Raw genomic sequence first — 19,128 nt, forward strand, 5'->3', positions numbered from 1 at the left:
TAAGAGGCACAGCTGGGACCAGAGCCCAGGCGGTCTGGCTCCAGCATCCACTACCTGGGCCCTGGCTGAGGACCCTGAGTGAGGTCCCGCTCTCTCCCTCCAACCTAGCTTTGGCACCTCCAGGATGGAACTGTTTTGGCCCTGATCTTTGCATCCTTGCCTGCTCTGCTAACACCAGCTGTCACCCACCCCTGGGCACAGAGAGGCCAGCCTGAGCAAGGTGGAAGGCACGGCCTGAAGAGGAAGACACAGTTATAGCTTCCCAGAGAAGCTGGCAGAGGACAGAGGGAGCCAGCTCCAAAGCTGGGCCCAAGGGCTGTGTCCCGTCTTCCCCTGATCAGGGCTGGACACTCCACACAGTTCCCTCTTCCAAGCCGCCCGACTGCCTAAAGCACCTGCTCAACCAGCCCAGGTGTGCAGCTTGGAGGAGCTACAGGGAGAGCCGCCCACGGCCAAGGTAAGTGGGATGGGGTGCAGGTAAGTCCCAGGACCTCTGACTGCCCAGCCCACACCAGGCCCTTGTCATTTGTCCCTAGGACTAGACATGTCCTGAAGGGAATCGCATGCCTTATGCTATTACCAAGGAACAGTGGCCACCACCAGCACCTCTGACGAGATCCCAATCTGCTTCTAGGAAGTATGCACCTCACTCAAATGTCCCAGAAAAAGAGACAAATCCATGGTGCTTTTATTGTTAACTCCGTCCATGTGTTCCCCTGAGCCCTCTAACCCTCAGAGATCCTCAGTGGGGTCAGAGTAACCCACAGAAGTCATCCCAGTTTATGGATGTGATCCAGAGGCGGACTCACCCCAGGGACACAGTATCTGTCTCCCCAGTAGCCCTGTAACGTGTAAAAGGCAAGACGAATGTCTTCTGACTCTGTGTCATCCTGACCGCTGCCCCCCAGCAGACCGCTGTTGGCTGATTTTCTTGTGCAAACCGAGTGTCCCCCAAGACAGGCACTCAGATGTGGCCTTGCATCTTCCAGGAGTGGCAGGGAGGATGGAGATTTCGACACTGTGGGTGACAAGCTAGACCATGGTCTGAGGCAGGAGACTCGAGCTCCCAGCTCAGTGTTATCCAATGTCGGTATGCCGACCACTGAATCCAGTACCCCTCGAAACACGTTATTTTAAAGCCAGCACCTCCGTAACAACCAGGATTCTTGTGCTCAGGCCAGACCTCTGCGGCCAAAATGTTCTTTAAGCTGAGGCCCAGGATCACCATTTCCCCCGAGCATCTCCCTCCCTCCATGGGTTCTAGTCCACAGCCTGAGAAGCCTTCCCTCGCCTTTCCCCAAAGACCCTGGATCCTTACCCCTGCCCCCCCCAGGAGTTTTGGAAAACAGGCTGGTTACAGCTCTGTGCGGCTGTGTAACGTCTTCCTCTTTGGCAAATGAAGGCACTTCTATGCGCTCTAGTTCTACGAAGGCCATCTGATTTGCACTAACTTACCCGGCTGTCTGACATGTGGGGCTTCCTCTGGACACGTGCCTGACACCCCCTTCTGGAGAGGCCTACAACTAAAACTCGGCATCTAACCAGCCCCTGGGGGGGCCGGGCGGGGGGGACGTGATCTCTGGAGGACTGACAAACCCAAGACAGTGGCATGAACAGACCCAACAAGCACCCGGAAAAGAAGGATTTCAATGTAAACAGTCATAACCAACCACACAACAGCACACAACACAGATGCCCCAGGCATTAATTTAACCTTCCCAACGATCCCAGAGGTGGTAAGAATATTATCATCTCCATTTTACAGGTGAGAATACTGAGGCGCAGCAAGCTTAAGGAATCAACTTAAACTTCCGCAGACAGCAAGTGGTGCCCTGGACGAGAGCCCAGGCACCCGGATTCGGAGCACGTGCTCTCTGCTGCTGTGCCTTGCGGCCTCCCAAAGACAACCATGAGTGGCACTCACTCCATGCCTGGCGGTTTATGAGATGCTTTTCATACATTATCCCATTCCATCCCCTTAAGGAAGATACTGCTGCTATTCCCATTTTACAGATCAGCAAAGAAAACCTTATCAAGCTTAAATAATGGGTCCAGGTCACCAAGCCAGTAAATGACAGCATGGCGTATGGAGTGCCTTCTGCCTGACCCCAGTGCCCGAGGCCTCAACCTAAAAGTTCTCAAATGGTTTGATTTTAGGGCCTCTATACACTCTTAAAAATGACTGAGGACTCCAAAGAGCTTTTGCTTATAGGGGTTATATCTAACAATATCTAGCAGATTAGAAATTAAAACTAAAAAGGTATTTTAAAATATTTACTAATTTTAAAATAACCAAACCCGTTACATATTCACATTAAGGCTTTTCATGAAAAATTAACTGCACTCTCTACCGCAAAACAAAAAACACAGCGAAAAGAATGGCATGGCTTTGCATCTGCGTAATGCTGTTTGACATCGGGCCTAATAAAGACAGCCAGAGTCTCACATCCGTCCAACATCACACACCGTGGATGGAACCTGTAAGAAACTCCACTCTACAGCGGAGTCTGTGTGAGGACGAGAGTGCAAAAAGCAAGTGTCATCTCAGGATCGTTATGAAAACAGTTCTGACCTCACTGGCTCCATGAAAGGACCTCAGGGACACCAGACCATGCTTTGAGAATGACTTGACCTGTGGTCAAGTTCAGTAAGTATCAGAGAAACATCAGATCTCAATTTCAGAACTGAAAAGCACCACCAGGCCCAGCAATCTGCCTCCAGGGAGATAAAGAATTTCCACCCCATTTTAAAAATGAAGCAACAGAAAGATGTAGCCCTTGGCTTTTGCGGAGGCTGGAGAGAGAAGCAGCAGCAGGACAGAAGTAGGGGTCATCAGACCTGTCACGACATACAGCCACCGCCTCCTGTCTGTCTCCAGCAGGACGAGGCCACTGGCTCTGCAGCTGGTTGGACCTGGGGGCAGCCGATCACACACACAGGGACGTGAGCGCTGTCATTTGCTGAGCACAGCCTACGCGCTGGGTTCTGTGCTAAACGCACCTGGGTTCTCACTTCATTAAGACCCACAGTACCCTCCCAGATACGTGCTGTGATCACCGAGTGAGAAACTGACGTCTAGCAAAACTGCACAGCTGGGAAACCGGAGGATACCCACGCAAATCCAGCTTCACCTCCAGACCCAGGGCCTCGTCCACTACCCTGCACGGCCTCCCGACAGGAGTGGCCTCCTGTTTCCCTTCCCCTGCCCCAAAGGCTTGAGCATACATGAAACACACAAAAAGTGAGGCCGTCCAGGCCTGTGAATCCATCACAGAGCAGGTTGACTTAGGGAAACTGCTGCCTGGATACCCCTGTCCTTTCACAATAAGGAGGGTGGAGGGCGGAGGGCAGAGGAGGGCCGCAGGTGGCCCTCAAGAAAAATCCCAAGATGTGCTAAGCCAGGAAGTTCCAAAACAACAGCAAGTGTTGCAGAAAACCCTCTCCATATCCATTCAATTAAACATAAAGTTTCACTTGCCTCGCAGGGTTGAAAAACATTTTGAAGATGATGCAGTCCTTTTAAGAAAATGGTTGCCAGAATCCCCTAAATAGCTACGAAGATCGTCTGAACTCCTGCACAGGGAGGGAGCTCACTACTTCACAGCAAAGCCCATCTAATCTCTCCCCAGATAATTATTCTACGTACTGAGTTAAAATCTGTATTTCTCCCACTGACCCTAGATCTACCTACCCACCCAAGACCATGAGGTAGGGACTTGCCTGGTGGTGCAGCGGTTGAGAATCCGCCTGCCGAAGCAGGGGACACAGGTTCAATCCCTGATCCCAGAACATCCCACAGGCCGCAAAGCAACTAAGCCCGTGCACCACAACTACTGAACCTGCGAGCCACAACTACTGAGCCCATGTGCTGCAACTAGTGAAGCCCACGTGCCTAGAGCCCGTGCTCCACAATGAGAAGCCACCGCAATGAGAAGCCCACACACTGCAACGAAGAGTAGCCCCCGCTCACTGCAACTAGAGAAAGCCTGCAACTAGAGAAAGCCCGAGCGCAGCAACGAAGACCCGACGCAGCCCAAAAAAAAAACCAAAAAAAAAAAAACAAAGGCCACAAGGTACAACTGTAATTCTTCTTCTAAACAACAGACATGCAAGTATTTGAAGACAACTGCCAAGTCCCTTTATCACTACCAGAAGACCTAAAGTAAAAAAAAAGTGACAACACCAAATGCCGGCAAGGATGCAGAGAAACTGGAATTCTCAAACACTGCTGGTGGGAATGTGAAATCATATAGCCACTGCAGAAAACACTTTGACAGTCTTTTATAAAGTTAAACATGCACTTACCATACTACCCAGTAATCCCACTCCTGGATATTTACACAAAAGAAATGAAAATTTACATTCACACAAAAGCTAGCACACAACTGTTTATAGCAGCTGTCGAATGGATAAACGACAGTGTTATATTCATATAACGGAATACTTCTCAGCAACAAAAAAGCACTATCATACAAACTACTGGTACACACGAGGGCAAGGGGAACAGGGACTCGCGAATGCACTGTGCTGAGTGCAAGAAACCAGACTCAAAAGGCCACACGCCATATGTTTCCATTTACACGACATTTGGGAAAAGGCAAAACTACAGACGCAGAAGAGAGATCCATGGTTGCCAGGGCCTGGGGGTAGAGGGAAGAAAGGCTGACTACAAAGTCACAGAAGGGAATTCTTCAGGGTGGAGGATTTGTTCTATACCTTAATTGTGGAAGTGGTTAAATAACCAATGTGCTCATCAAAACTCATCAAACTATACACCAAAAAGGATAAATGTTACTGTACGTAAATCGTACCTCACGGAACATGACTTTTAAAAAAATCTGAAGTTAAAAAAAATAAAAAACAACAACACTGTGGTGCCCTAAACTGAAGTGACCCAGGACAGGCGCAACCAACGAAGAGGTGTGGCTTGTCACCCCCGACCAGCCACTGTGTTTACAGTAAACCTTTTCAAGAACAAGCAAAATCAAAACTAACGTCAAGTGAGCTGTCCACAGAAGCCTCAAATTCTATCTCTGTGCAGTTGTTCTTTGGGACTCAAATGCAAAACTGTCCACTCTCCCCCCACTTCACTCCTTCCCCTTCCCAAATCTGGAACCCACTTGAAAAGAAGGCAGGGGAGTTCCCTGGCGGTCTAGTGGTTAGGATTCAGCACTTTCACTGCTGTGGCCTGGGTTCAATCCCTGGTCGGGGAACTGAAATCCCACAAGCCATGCAGCACAGCCATAAATAAATAAACTAATTAATTAATTAGTTAATAAAAAGGAAAACTTAAGAAAAGAAAGAGTTTCTTTTATTCATTTTTATATTCAGGATGGGATTCCGGGGTTAAGGGATTTGGACTGGACTAAAATGGCCCCAAAACGAGTGCTGGAAGATGCCAGGAGAGCCGGCACAGGCCCTGGAGTTTGGACAGAGCTCTCACTCCTCCGGGCCTTGGTGTAAGAACACTGCAGCCAAGGGGAGCAGAGCCCCTTCGCCATCACGAGTCCTGGCTCCTCCTCCCGGACACCCTGGCCGATGCAAGTGCAGCCTTCTCTGTAGACCACTGAGGCTCAGCCAGAGCCCGGCAGCTCGGTAGTCTTGGCTGTAAGGCCCTTTGTCCTTAGCCCCCTTGTCACACCACACTCCAGCTGACCCTGAAGGCCACTCCCCCACCAAGTCTTATTTACAGCTAGAGAGGTCACAGCTCTGCTTCAGAGCCCTGTGGGCCCGTGGTACCAGAGGCCAAGGAGAAAATGGGCACTGGCCCAAAGTGGTCAGGTGGGTGGAGCAGGGACGCCCAGGTAAACTTCCTGGCCTCCTCCAGGCCCTGGCTGTCAGGAGAGAAGCAAAACAGCAGACCATGGTCATCACAGGCCACAGCAAGCAAAACCAAGCCATCCTCACCTCCAGCCCAGAAGAGCCAGAGCCGTCGGGGAGAGACACAATCCCACGTCCTGAAGCAGTGCTTCCAAAAGCACCTTAGCTTCACTGGAGACCTTGTTAGAAATGCACAGGTGAGGCCCCACCCAGACCTACCGGATCAGGAACCCTGGGGGAGAAGCCAGCGCTCCCCTCCAGGTGAGTCTGATGCCTGATAAAGTTTGAGAACCTCTGGTCTGGACCAAAGTCGCACTGTCTGGCCAGAGTGGCTTACCAATCCCTTGTTTTCTCGGCTGTCCAATACCCACTACATTTGAAAGCATCGCCCATTGATGCCCAGGGGATGCCCTACTTGGTCAGCACAGGACTGCAGCGGGGCTCCTCCTGGACTTGGACTGGAAGGAGGTTAGACTCCAGCGCAGCAGCTGCAGCCTTGCCCAGCTCCCAGATCTCCTTCCAGATAAGCTACTTGCTCTCGAATCCTTGACTCAGGGTCAGTTTGCCGAAACCCAAACCAAGACAGGTGACGATGGCCTGTTGCTTCCAGGCTGCTCCTACATCCAGAGCGCCATTCCTGGAAGACCCCACTCGAGGGCCACCTCCTCCCTGAAGCTTCCTGTGACGCCCCTCGTTAGAAAGAGCTGCTCCTTCCCCTCTGTCTCCTTGTTTTACAAAAGGCAAAACGGCCAGTCGCTTCTCTCTCTGGTGCTCTGGTCTGAATGTTGGTGTACCCCACCAAATTCCTATGTTGAGGTCCTACCCCCCCACCCCGTGTGGAATTAGGAGGTGGGGCCTCTGGGAGGTGATCAGGTCATGAAGGTGGAGCCCACGTGAATGGGATCAGTGGCCTTCTAACAGGGACCCTAGAGAGCTCTTCCCCCTCCTGCCATGTGACGTTACAACGGGAAGGCACCATCTATGAACCAGGAAGCGGGCCCCCCAAGACACCGACGCTGCCTTGATCTTGGAATTCCAAGCTTCCAGAACTGTGAGAAATCAATGTGTGTTGTTTCTGAACTGCCAAATCTGTGGTGTTCTGTGATAGCAGCCTGGACAGACTAAGACACCTGGTTAGCCTGTAAGGCCTGGAGCCAGGCCCCCCTGTGATCTCTATGAGTGCCGAGCACGGGCTCCAAGATGACAAGGTGCTCCCGTCCATCTGATGCACTGAGAGAAAACAGGCCCCGGATCCAAAAGGATCAGAGAAGGAAGGGTCAGAGGACAAGGGGTCAGGGTGCAGCCTTGCCTCCATGCTCATTCACCCCACCATCCTCTATCAACTAGAAGCTGTACTTTCAAGGAATCTTTGCTGGGATAGGAAGGAAGCCCTCCAGATCCTTCTGCTAACAAAACCAGATCTCTCTCCTTAATGAGAAAGCTCTCCTGTTACTTCAATCTGCATGAAATTTAAGGCTCATTTTATAAATGCTGCCCAAGAATGTCTCCTCTTCTTAAAACTTCCCCAGTTATCCAAGTTGAGAAAAAAAAAAAAGGTACCTGAGCAATTAGATCAGGATGAACGGGGGAAGAAAAAAACATCGACTGCCTGAATGAGTGTGCATCCCCTGGGCAGATCCATGGGGCCTACCCACAGGCAGGTTACTCAAATAACAGGCCACACGGGGTGGGGGGAAGCCTCAAAGCCGCCACAAGTGCTTGGCTGATGAAAATTGCCTGGAAAGACACAGCAAGCTTTAAGGCTGTTGGTCTGTTGTTAGGAGGGTCAGGCTGAAGAGGTGAAATGGGCGGACCACCTGAGGACCTAATGCCAGCTGGGAAGAGGGGAGGGGCAACCAGGTACCAGCTGTTGCAGAGAAAATACCATACCCAAGGCTCCACCTACCAATTTTCTCTTATGCTAAATATAACTTGCTGTTCTTTGCCCAAACGTTCTTGGTCAGGGAGACGTAAGTGGGAAAGTGGAGGTGATGTTTTTATTATAAGACCTTGCCTTTCCTTAGGTTCATGGAGAAAGACCTAACAAACAGAAACAGCCGGTCTCCATCTGACTCACCAGCCCCTCGGTCGGGGGGTGTGCCCGAGATGGCCAGGAAAAGAAGTGTTCTGCCCGTGACTAGGTGAGGCTGAGCCAGGAGGGATTCCTCCAGGAGGTGCTGCAGTGGGCCATGGATGACCCTCCATTCATTCCACTCCAAGGGGCTGGACCAAGCCAGCCACAGACATTCCCGTGCTTTTGCCGGGGACTAGGTTAGGTCAACTCATCTCCCACCAGGAAGGCTGTTAAAATGGATGCTGAGCCCCATCCTCAGAGCTTCTGGAGCCTGGAATCCTACATTTCTATCAAGTACCTGGGTGCTGCTGGTCCAGGGACCGCACTGCATGAGCCATGGTTTGGGCACAGACAAGTGACAGGGACTGTGCTGAGGACCTGCTGGGGAAGGCTTCTTTGCTCATCAGGAGACACGAGAGGAGACAGCCTCCTTCATCCTCTGGATCATTTGTGATGATGGAGATGTTCTTTTATCTGATCGGTCCAATATGGTAGCCACTAGCCACAGGTGCTACAGAACCGTGGTCCCCAACCTTTTTGGCACCAGGGACCGGCCTAGGGGAGGACAATTTTTCCACGGACCGGCGGCGGCAGGGGGCGGGAGATGGTTTCGGGGATGATTCAAGCTCATTACATTTATTGTGTACTTTATTTCTATTATTATTACACTGTAATACATAATGAAGTAATTACACAACTCACCATAATGCAGAATTAGTGGGAGCCCTGAACCTGTTTTCACTTGCCACTCACTGAGAGGTTTTTTGGTTTTGTTTTGTTTTATTTATTTATGGCTGTGTTGGGTGTTTGTTGCTGTGCGTGGGCTTTCTCTAGTTGCGGCGAGCGGGGGCTACTCTTCGTTGTGGTGTGCGGGCTTCTCACTGCAGTGGCTTCTCTTGTTGCGGAGCATGGGTTCTAGGTGCGCAGGTTTCAGTAGTTGTGTTGCACAGACTAGGTAGTTGTGGCACACGGACTTAGTTGCTCCGTGGCATATGGGATCTTCCCGGACCAGGGCTCGAACCCCTGTACCCTGCACTGGCAGGCGGATTCTTAACCACTGCGCCACCAGGGAAGACCCACTGATAGGGTTTTATTTTTTTATTTTTATTTATTTATTTTTTTTGCGATACGCGGGCCTCTCACCGTTGTGGCCTCTCCCGCTACAGAGCACAGGCTCCGGACGCGCAGGCTCAGCTGTCATGGCTCACGGGTCCAGCCGCTCCACGGCATGTGGGATCTTCCCGGACCGGGGCACGAACCCGCGTCCCCTGCATCGGCAGGCGGCCTCTCAACCACTGCGCCACCAGGGAAGCCCTAGGGTTTTGATATGAGTCTGCAAGCAATTGATTTATTATGGCCTCTGTGCAGTCAAACCTCTCTGCTAACGATAATCTGTATTTGCAGCCGCTCCCCAGCACTAGCATCACCGCCTCAGCTCCATCTCAGATCATCAGGCATTAGATTCTCATAAGGAGCGCACAACCTAGATCCCGCAGGTGCGCAGTTCACAGTAGGGTTCGCGCTCCTATGAGAATCTAATGCCACCGCTGATCTGACAGAAGACGCAGCTCAGGCGGTAATGCAAGCAATGGGGAGTAGCTGTAAATACAGATGAAGCTTCACTTGCCCACTGTTCACTTCCTGCTGTGTGGCCCGGTTCCTAACAGGCCGCGGACTGGTACGGGTCCGTGGCCTGAGTGTTGGGGACCCCTGCTACAGAACACTTGAAATGTGGCTAGTGTAACTACTGAAACTAGTGATTTAAATTTTATTTCACGTTAATTCACTGGAATTTAAATAGCCACGTGTGGCTAGAGGCTCCCACCACGAACACTGTAGCCCTGGACACTGTCAGGTCTAGATGTGATGGCTGACCCCTGCCATCAGCCCAAGGGAAGACACCACACAGAGGCCCGCAAAGCCACACCCGATGTACTCAGCCCACCCTCAGCACAGTTACCATGTGAGATCACACATTCCTCTGCTGTCTAAGGCAGTATGAGTAGGTATTCCCTACTGCTGCAGCCAAAGGCCTTCTGGCCAATACAGCCACGGGGACAGTCAAGTCAGCCTGCAGAAAAATGGGGCTACTCATCCCAAGGTCAACGTCAACTCTACACAGAAAAGCAAGAGAAGGAAAACTTGGCTACCGGTGAACTAGAGAGGTTTTGACCTGAAGGGATGCAACCAGGTCTTTGAGCATCCAAGATAGGGGCCCAGACAGTGAAGTACAGTAGAGCTCTGCTCGCAGCCTGCCTGCCAACAAGTATCCGGGGACACTGGTGACCCCTCCATCCCAAGGGCCAAAGGGTGGGTCACTGACACGATGCTCTTCCAAAGTATATGAAGGTCCAGCTGCACAAAAAAATACCTTCTTACTCAGGCCTGAAGTTCCACCATTACCAATACTTGCTGTGGTTTAAACAATTATCTTTCTCTAGAATCTCCTTTTAAAATGCAAATGCTCCTAGGAAAGGTAACACTTTAAGCCTTGAAGGGTCAATGTGAATGAGTTGTCAGATATCAGATCATTGTACCTCGCTCCCAAGCGGAATATGGAGCTGGAAAAGGGTGAGGCCAAGACAGGTAGGTGCCCTCAGAGCTCAACCAGCTCCATTTCACAAAACCCCACATTACCATTCCACACATCCTGACTGCCTGCCCGGCCCATGCACTTCCTGAAAGCCAGCCCCGTGTTCAAAATCCCAGCAGCCCCATCATTCAATCCCTGTGTCTCACCAACCCAAGCAGGCAGGACAAAGTGAACTGTGGTCCCAAGCAGAGTCCTCCCTGAACCCTAGACGGGACGAGGGGACCTGTGAGGGGCTGAATTGTGCCCCACAAAACAGACGATGAAGTCCTAATCCCCAGTAAATGTGAATGTGACCTTATTTGGAAATTCGGTCTTTAGAGATGATCAAGTTAAGATGAGGTCATACTGGAGTAGGGCGGGCCCCTAAACCAATGTGAATGGTGTCCTGTTTAAAAAAGGAAATTTGGAGACACACACAGAGAGAACACCATGTGAAAATGAAGGCAGAGACTGGGGTGATGCATCTACAAGCCAAGGAACATCAGAGATTGCCGGCACACAACCAGAAGAAGAGGCCTGGAAAAGACCCATTCCTGGTTGCCTTCAGGGCACAATGATCTTAGACTCTGGCCTCCAGAATTGTGAGAGAATAAATCTCTATTGCGTAAGTCACTCAGTTTATGGCACTTTGCTAGGGCAGCCCTAGAAAACAAATACAGTGCCCCCTACTGATACCCCTCTCACCACTCTGACCTCACTTACTGTATCTACTCATCTGACTGTCTCCCCAGGAGACCCTAAGATCCATGAGCACAGGGACCAGGTCTGCCTATTCACCGCTATATCGCAAGCCCACTTCTGGCCCCCTGGAGGTGTTCCGTATGAGTCAACTTAACACATAAGAGGCCTGCCCTGGGCAGGTTCTAGAAGCTCAGGCACGAGACTTACCTTCTCTGAGTGTCCATTTCCCCATCTGTCTACTGGAGGAAACAGAAAGAATTGGACCAGATGACCTCTGTGAGCCCTTCCAACTCAAAAACTCCAGGACTCACCACACCACTGAAGGTGTACCCATCCATCAAGGTCAAACCAGGACACAGAGCTACACTAGGGCATTAAATAGAGGGCATGTGACACAGAAGATGGGCCACAGAGGCGCGGGAAGACTGGGAGACTATGACAACCTTCCTCTGGGACGTCTTCAGTGAAGTGACAGCAGGGCCAGCCTCCCTCTATGGGCTCCTGGGACCCACATCCAGAGACACACCGAATTCGGCATGGACTGGCCACTCCTGTGCCCAAGACAACACTCCCAGTGGGTCAGTCCTGCTCACAAACAACAGCCCCCAAAGGGGCCAGTCTCTTGGATAGTGGTCACTGTGTACTACGAGGCCTGGGGGTCGGAGGCAAAGGGCTCTCTGAGAAGCGCTGTGCCCTGACAAAGTGAAAACATGGTGACACAGGTGCCTCTGTGTCATGCACCTCCCTCCTAACACCAGGAACAGCGTTCTGCCCTCCTCCATTAAGAGGACGTGCTGATGAGAGGAAATGTGAATGGAACCAACAGAAGATGACTCCATGAATGATCTGACAGGTGTGGGCCAACTTTCCCACCCCATGCACCCAGTGCCACCCCAGCTCATAACCAGACCCCCGACCGGCCGGTGTCCTCCAGGAAGGAGGGGTGCCCAGGAAGGTGGTACTCACCCACGCTGCTGAGGGAGCTGCTGCTCTCCGAGTCTGAGGGCATGATGGACAAGACACTGTAGGTGGAGCCTGGAGACAGAAAGAGAGGCCATTTGTTACCAACCCCAAAGGGATTTCTCATCTTATGCCCCAAACCACTGTCAGACCACATGACTTCAGTCGGCGCCAGGCTGAGAAGCAGCACCACCTGGGGTACCAGACATCAGAACCACAGGCTGGGCAGGGGAGGTGCTGTCAGCAGGGCCTAGTCTTTGGTGCTTCCGCCTCACCTTCGGGCCCCCCCTCCGACTGATCTACGCACGGGCAGAGGGGAGCTTGGAGTCAGCCAGCTGGCTTCTTATTGGGACATCTGGGGAAGGGCTCAGCAAGGGAGCAACATGCCCCAGGGCAACAAGGGGGCTGGGGATTTCCTACAGATTTGTATCAGTGTGATTCTGGCTTCCATATAGAGGGTAACAGAGCCTAAGTTAAACATCTGTGAACTCTTCGTTCCTTGTGCCTAGCTGTTCTGCTCTTAGGTTCTAACTGTATTCAAGCTCAGTCCTTAATAATTTAGTCAGTGGCTGCTCCCTTATTAAAAGTTACTGATAGAATTATAAGCAATCACACTGTCACCAAAGCTAGGGAGTAACATGTTTTGTTTTTTGTTTTTACATATTTATTTATTTATTTTTGGCTGTGTTGGGTCTTCACTGCTGTGTGCAGGCTTTCTCTAGTTGCAGCGAGTGGGGGCTACTCTTCGTTATGGTGTGTGGGCTTCTCATTGCGGTGGCTTCTCTTGTTGCAGAGCACGGGCTCTAGGCACGCGGGCTCCAGTAGTAATGGCGCGCGGGCTTTGTTGCTCCGTGGCATGTGGGATCTTCCCGGACCAGGGATCAAACCCGTGTTCCCTGCATTGGCAGGAGGATTCTTAACCACTGCGCCACCAGGGAAGCCCCATGTTTCATTTTGTTTTGTTTTGGGGGGGGAGGTGTTGACACTTGTTATTAACTCCTGGTGGCAGCCACACAACCACCAGTTTGGTTTGCATTCAAATAGCTTCAAAGCCAGGATGTTTCCTGCCCGGCATCAGGAAAAACCTCTGGGTCAAGAAACCCAGCTCTGAGTGCAGTTCTCGTCCACGTGCGAGTAGCTGGCCAGTGGCCTCAGTTTTCTGGATCTCTGTTTCTCAGTCTGTAACATGAAGGGGTTCAACCAGATGGCTCACAAGGTCCTTTCCCCTGTCCCATTTCAGAGATTACATTTTCCATGATTAATGGAAACAAAGCTGTGCTTTGCTTATCAAGACTACAGATGACACAAAAGTTAAGAGGGCAGGCGAACCCCAACCCAGAGGCTGAATGGGAGTCAGAAAAAGCACAACATGCAGAGATGGTGGGTCAAATAAAACAAGACAATGGGAAGAAGGCAATGTTTTGCTCTTAGAACCGAAAGAACTGTACAATGAAGGTGTGTGTGTACTGGGCAGAGTGAGTGAGCCAGAGATGAGATTTTTGCAATAAAGCCTTTGAATGAGACTTAGGGCTTTGGTGTCAGAAAGCAGCCGAGAACTAATGAGACCTTGGGCTCCAGGACCAGAAATGCGGGGTCAAATTTAAGGGGTTCTCTCCGATGTCAACTCTTGACTAGCTACCCTACACCTGCACACCCTCAGAAGGAAAAAAAGAAAGAAAAGAGATAAAGAGATGGGGTAAGCAGGGGAGAGGGAGAGGAGGAGGGAAACTCATGGACGGGGGGAGGGAGCAGTGCACCAGGGGACAGGGGAGACCCCGAAGGGAAGGGGAAGGTGTCGGGGGAAAGATGAAGACCACACAGAGGTGAGGGAAACACACAGCCCTGGCATAAGAGTCGGCATGCAGAGGAGCTAGCTGGTGTACCCACCAGACAGGCAGAGAGATGAAAGGTGAGAGGAGAAAAAAGAAAACCAGAAAAAGGGACTTCGGTAATGGCAAGAAGTGGGACAGTGGCCAGGAATGGCCAGTGGCCTCATTATCACATTTTCCAAGAACCTCTGGGTGTCTGGCGTGGATGGAAGAGGAAGGCTCGGGGAGTGGGCAGGACCGTCCAAAGGGATGCAACTTGTTCGACTGGCCTACGGCAGCAGCCCTGACACAGCTGGTGGGTGCAGGTCAGGAAGGGGGCCTAACGGTCAGTGCTGCCTTGGTCTGAGAAGACCTGGGTGGCGGGGGGCTCCCACGACATATGCATTCACTCCACGCACACCTGACAGAGATATCAGAGGTGGCACCTGCACGTCACCTGAAAGGAGACGGAACCAGAAAACCCCGTGCAGCCCTGAAGGTCCTTGATCCTACTAAAAACTAAGTAAGCAGTGTTCAGTGAGATATCGCCTGTATTTAAGTTCAATCCACTCATCTTGCTGCCCCTTCCACATCTCTGCGTTTTTGTCTCAACCATGAGCATCACAGACTTCTCAAAGCATCTCTCTTCCCGTACCATGAACATTAAGCACTGCATAAAGATCCATGAAGTAAAGTCAGGTGCAATTCAGCCAATCCATCGGTGTCTCCAGAACACAAGAATGTAACACAATGCCTATGTTCTAAACTCAACAGCCGTTTTCTTAATAATTTTTCATTGTTGTTATGTGAGGGCAAGGAAGGCTAGCCGGCTGGTGTGTCGGTGGATTGTTTTTGAAAGCGGGCACAAATACACTGTCCTACTCACACCTCTGAGATGTGAGCTCAGCCAAGCCCTGCTGGCGACACCACAGCCAGCACTCTGGCGGATGCTCCCTGCACAACGCCTCGCCTCTTTCTCGCTACTGGCATCAGCAGCGCCCCATCTTCCAGTAAACCGCCCCTCCCCTTCAAATCATCTCTCTCCTCCCCCGTTGGCAAGTTTCCACTGTTAATTAAACTTGGCAGACACCCTTCTCTCTCTCCTCCCACCTCCCCCCTGGCTGGGAGGAGTCAACTGGCCAACTGACACGCGCTGGTCCCCTTCCCTGTCCCCCACATCCTGACAGGGCTCTGGGCCTGACCCGGGGGCGGTGTGACATCTCTATCGGCATCTCTGGGCATCACCTCCCCCGAGTCAGCTGGCAGGGCTCCTGGGAGCCAGAGGGGGGAAGCGGTGCCAGGGAACGGTTAAAATTGGACAAGGCCCAGTTTCTACGATGTTCCCAGGGCCTTAGACGTCATTCGGGGGGGAAAAAGCCCCGAAGACGACGCTGTCTTGGTTATGCTTTGTCTCTGCAGCTATTGTTGTCTTAAAAAGCCTGTGTGGTCAGGACTGTCGGGAAAAAGCAAAAGGAGTCGCTTTCCTCCGAAGTCACGCAGTATCCTTTCAAAGCGATGGCTTCTGAGAGGTGGGACGGTCGTCATCTACCCCTGGGATTTCACAATCCAATCTGGAGCCTGACAGAGGTCCCATCTCACTGCGCACGCTCTCCTGCCCCGCACAGCCCCTCACCCTTGACCATGTGGGAGCTCCCCTGAAGGCACCTGCACCCCGACCCGGGCCCTAATGCGCACCCCGCACATCACACACACAGAGGTCTGGGTGAACGAGGGCCGACCTCCTCTGCTCCCACTGCCTCCCCCCGAGCCCCACAGGGCAGCAGGGCACTGCCACTCAGGACCGTCACCACAAACTCAGACAAGCCTGTGCAGAGGTCCAGAGAGGACCCGGAGAAAGTCATATGATTGGGAAACGTTTCCAGAAAATGAGGGCAGAGGGACTTCCCTGGTGGTCCAGTGGTTAAGACTCCACACTCCTGATGCAAGGGGCCCGGGTTCGATCCCTGTCAGGGAACTAGGTCCCGCATGCCTCAACAAAAAGATCCCGCACACTGCAACTAAGACCCAGCACAGCCAAATAAATAAATATTTAAAAAAAAAAAAAAAGAAAAAGAAAAAGAGAGCAGAGCAGGAGCCCAGGTTTTCATGGCCATGTGAAGCAGAGTGATGATACAGGGGGTTCTCTACCATAGCAATAACCTGAGGCCCCGGTCAAGGGGCAGGTTCTGACTAGGCAGATTAGGGTGGGGCCTGAGACTCTGCATTTCCAACAAGCCCACAGCAGGGACTGAAAGCAAGATACCAAGGCTGACCCGAGCCAGCAGGTGGCATGTGCATGGAAGTCGTGGCAGAAGCCCTGGGAGAGAGCTGGCAGACTCTCTGGGACTGGCCTGGGCCACAAGCATTGTCTGTGTTGTTCCCAAAAGGCCACCCCCTGCTAATTGTGTTTACTCGGTGACTCAGCCCCACTGGGTCATGGAGACCACTTCAAAGAACTTCCAGTAAAATCACCCAAGCGATAACAGAACGCCCAGCCCTCCAAGGCCGCATCCCGTGGCTGCGGGGCCCCTAACACACTCCTCCATTCACCTGGGGCTTGTAAAGGCCCCAGTGACTCACACTTCCTCCCCATGAAACCGCGACGCTTAAGGGGCTTGTTCCAGCCTCCAGCCAGCACGCAGAGTCCTCTCTGTGCTCCAGCCCGTGGCGCTGCCCTGAGACAGCTCTGGACGCTGGGAGGACATGCACCTCCCGCGAGCACCGGGGAAGGAGGGAGAAGCAAGCCGCTCTTCCCTGGGGACTGTGAGAGACTGAGCAGGGAGGTGCTGCCTGGGCAGTGGGGGAGGGGGGGCGAGCAGTCACCACCAGGCCACCTGTCCCACCCTGGAACCATCCTCCAGCTCAGAGCTGACCACCCTCGGACGGCTGAGGGTGCCCAGTCACTCTAGTACCCACACGTGTCCATCGGGGTCCTGGCACGTGGCTGAGCCCTGCGAGCCGTATAAAGAAGACAAGCCAGCGGCTCAGGAGGCTACTGACCTGCTGTGAGACTCTGTGGAAGTCCCTTCCCCTCTCTGAGCCCACGGCCCTCGCCTGCAAATCGAGGCAGCAGTGACTAGAATACTAACAGGTTGCCAGCCTGCCTGGGTTCAACTCTCAACTCTGCCACTTAGCAGCTGTGTACCCTCGGGTAAGTCACTCAGCCTCTCCCTGCCTCCACATGCTTATCTGCAAAATGGGACAATAGGAGTACTAACCCCACGGAGGATCAACCGAGTTAATACGAAAAGGGCTTGCCACAGCACCTGACACGGCCAGTGCTCAAAGTGTTAGCTGCTGCTCCTACAGTCAAACCAGACCTTCCAACACTGCCGTCCTCAATCCTTTGGTTACCCAAATTGAAAGCTGTCTTTCAGAAAGCTGTCCACCAGAGTGACGAGGCTGCATAGTCCACGATGACAAACTGCTAGACCGTGTGGCACTAACAACAACAATACCAGAAATAATAATAGCAGCAGCTAATAGGCACTGAGCCCTACTAAGTGTCAGGATGTACTAGACTCTGCATATGTTGTCTCAGTTAATTCCCACACCAACCCTGAGGTTGTCATTACGCCGGTTGTGCAGAGGAGGAAACTAAGGGTTAGAAAAATTAAGTAACTTGCTTAAGGTCATGGTAGAGCCACTAAGGGGGCGAACAGGATACAAACCCAGGCAGTCTAGCCCAAAGCCTGTGCTCCTGAACCCTATACACAACACTGCTGCCCAGCTCTAAAGGTCTAGCAGTCCGGGGGGACTTCACGGAGGAAGGGGCCTGGAGCTGGCCCTGGAGGATGGTGGACTTGGACAAGCACCAAGAAGCCAGATCAGCCTGGAGGAGACGTAGGCAGAACCCATCCACCTGTGCAAGTGAGAAGTATTAGAGCAGGGCCACCCCTGCCCAGAGCCTCCCAACCTGGAGCCCCCAGCATAGGCTTTCCCCCTCCCCGTGCTCCTCCCCACACCGAGACGCTCAACAGACACTGTGAGCTGAGTGGGGCTTGGGGACTAAAAGTGGGAAGAAAGAAAGAGGGGTGAGCCATGGCGTTATGGCCCTGACACATGCTGCTACCTCCTGCCCACCCCAACGCCCATGACCGTGCTGGGTACAGAGGCACTCGACTCCGTGAGCCACAGACACGAGAAGGAGGCAAGAGGGTGAAAAGTGCTATTTGCTGAGCTCACCTCCCCGGCTTCTGAGGATCTCGGGAGGTGCTGGGAGGGTGGCTCCTTTGGCTGCTGGGAAGCCCTCTTACAGAATCACGGTTCAGTGCAGCCATGCCCCTCCCTAGGGCCTCAGCTTCCTCCCCTTTAACAACATGGCCCCAGACTGTGGACACTGAGACCCACAGCTGGAAGCTGACAAGCCCCCCATACTTCAGGAAGCAGGGGGTGAAATTCCATGGCCCTGGAATGGAGCAGCCACGAAGCCTGCCGCATCAATCAAGGAAGTCCTGCTTCAAGCAGCTGACACGCCCGCCTCGGGGTGGGAAAGCATCCTCCCCCTGACATGCACAGGGAGGCTGATGCCTCCTGGCCAGGCTGGGGGACAGTTGTCACCTGCCCTAGAAGGCCCAGGAGGTGGCCCGAAGCAGGGTCTGTAGGGATCCACGTGAGGGAGGCTGGGCGGCCGTCATTTATGCCCTAGAAGCGGGGGAGGAGACTGGGACAGACTTCAAGAGTCTCCTACTAATATGCAATGATGTAGGGGGACATGTTCATCGTCAATGAACACAGCCACACCTGACAGGCACCCCCAAAACAGATGGCAGTGCAGGAGGGACCGACCGCAGTGTCACTGCCCTGCTACCCTCATGAGAGCTCATGACGCAAGCACAGCAGCAAAGAGGACACACCGAGATGGGACAGGAAACAGAGCAGCACAGGCAGCCAAGCTTCCATTAATCCTGCAGCCAGACATCCCCCGGTGGGCACATGTGCCCTGGAGTAAACTTCTGACCAGCACCAGGAGTCACGACAGACTGGCTCCCTCCTGCTCTCCATCTGGACTCCCTCTCCATGACTCAGTAAAGGGAGAAAAGGCTACCTCCTCCTGCACGGACTGTGAGCAAGCAGCGTGTGCGGCCCTCCACCATCACAGGTGTTGGTACCAGTGCAGGCTCTGGGCCACACCACCTGGGCTCAGGCCTGCCACCAACAGCTGCGTGACCTTAAGCAAGTTGCTTCCACTT

General features: G+C 52.6%; 1 protein-coding gene across 6 annotated transcripts in view; it reads right to left on the reverse strand.

Annotated features, from left to right (window-relative positions):
* Positions 1–19,128, reverse strand: part of DLG5 (discs large MAGUK scaffold protein 5) — a 121,077-nt gene that overhangs the window by 62,654 nt on the left and 39,295 nt on the right. For all 6 annotated transcript variants that reach the window (XM_032608296.1, XM_032608297.1, XM_032608298.1 and 3 more), the window contains exon 2: positions 12,135–12,203. In XM_032608296.1, the coding sequence (XP_032464187.1) occupies positions 12,135–12,203 (69 nt within the window). The remainder of the gene's footprint in view (positions 1–12,134; positions 12,204–19,128) is intronic.

This window comes from Phocoena sinus, chromosome 16 (genome assembly GCF_008692025.1).
Source record: "Phocoena sinus isolate mPhoSin1 chromosome 16, mPhoSin1.pri, whole genome shotgun sequence".
Taxonomy (NCBI): Eukaryota; Metazoa; Chordata; class Mammalia; order Artiodactyla; family Phocoenidae; genus Phocoena; species Phocoena sinus.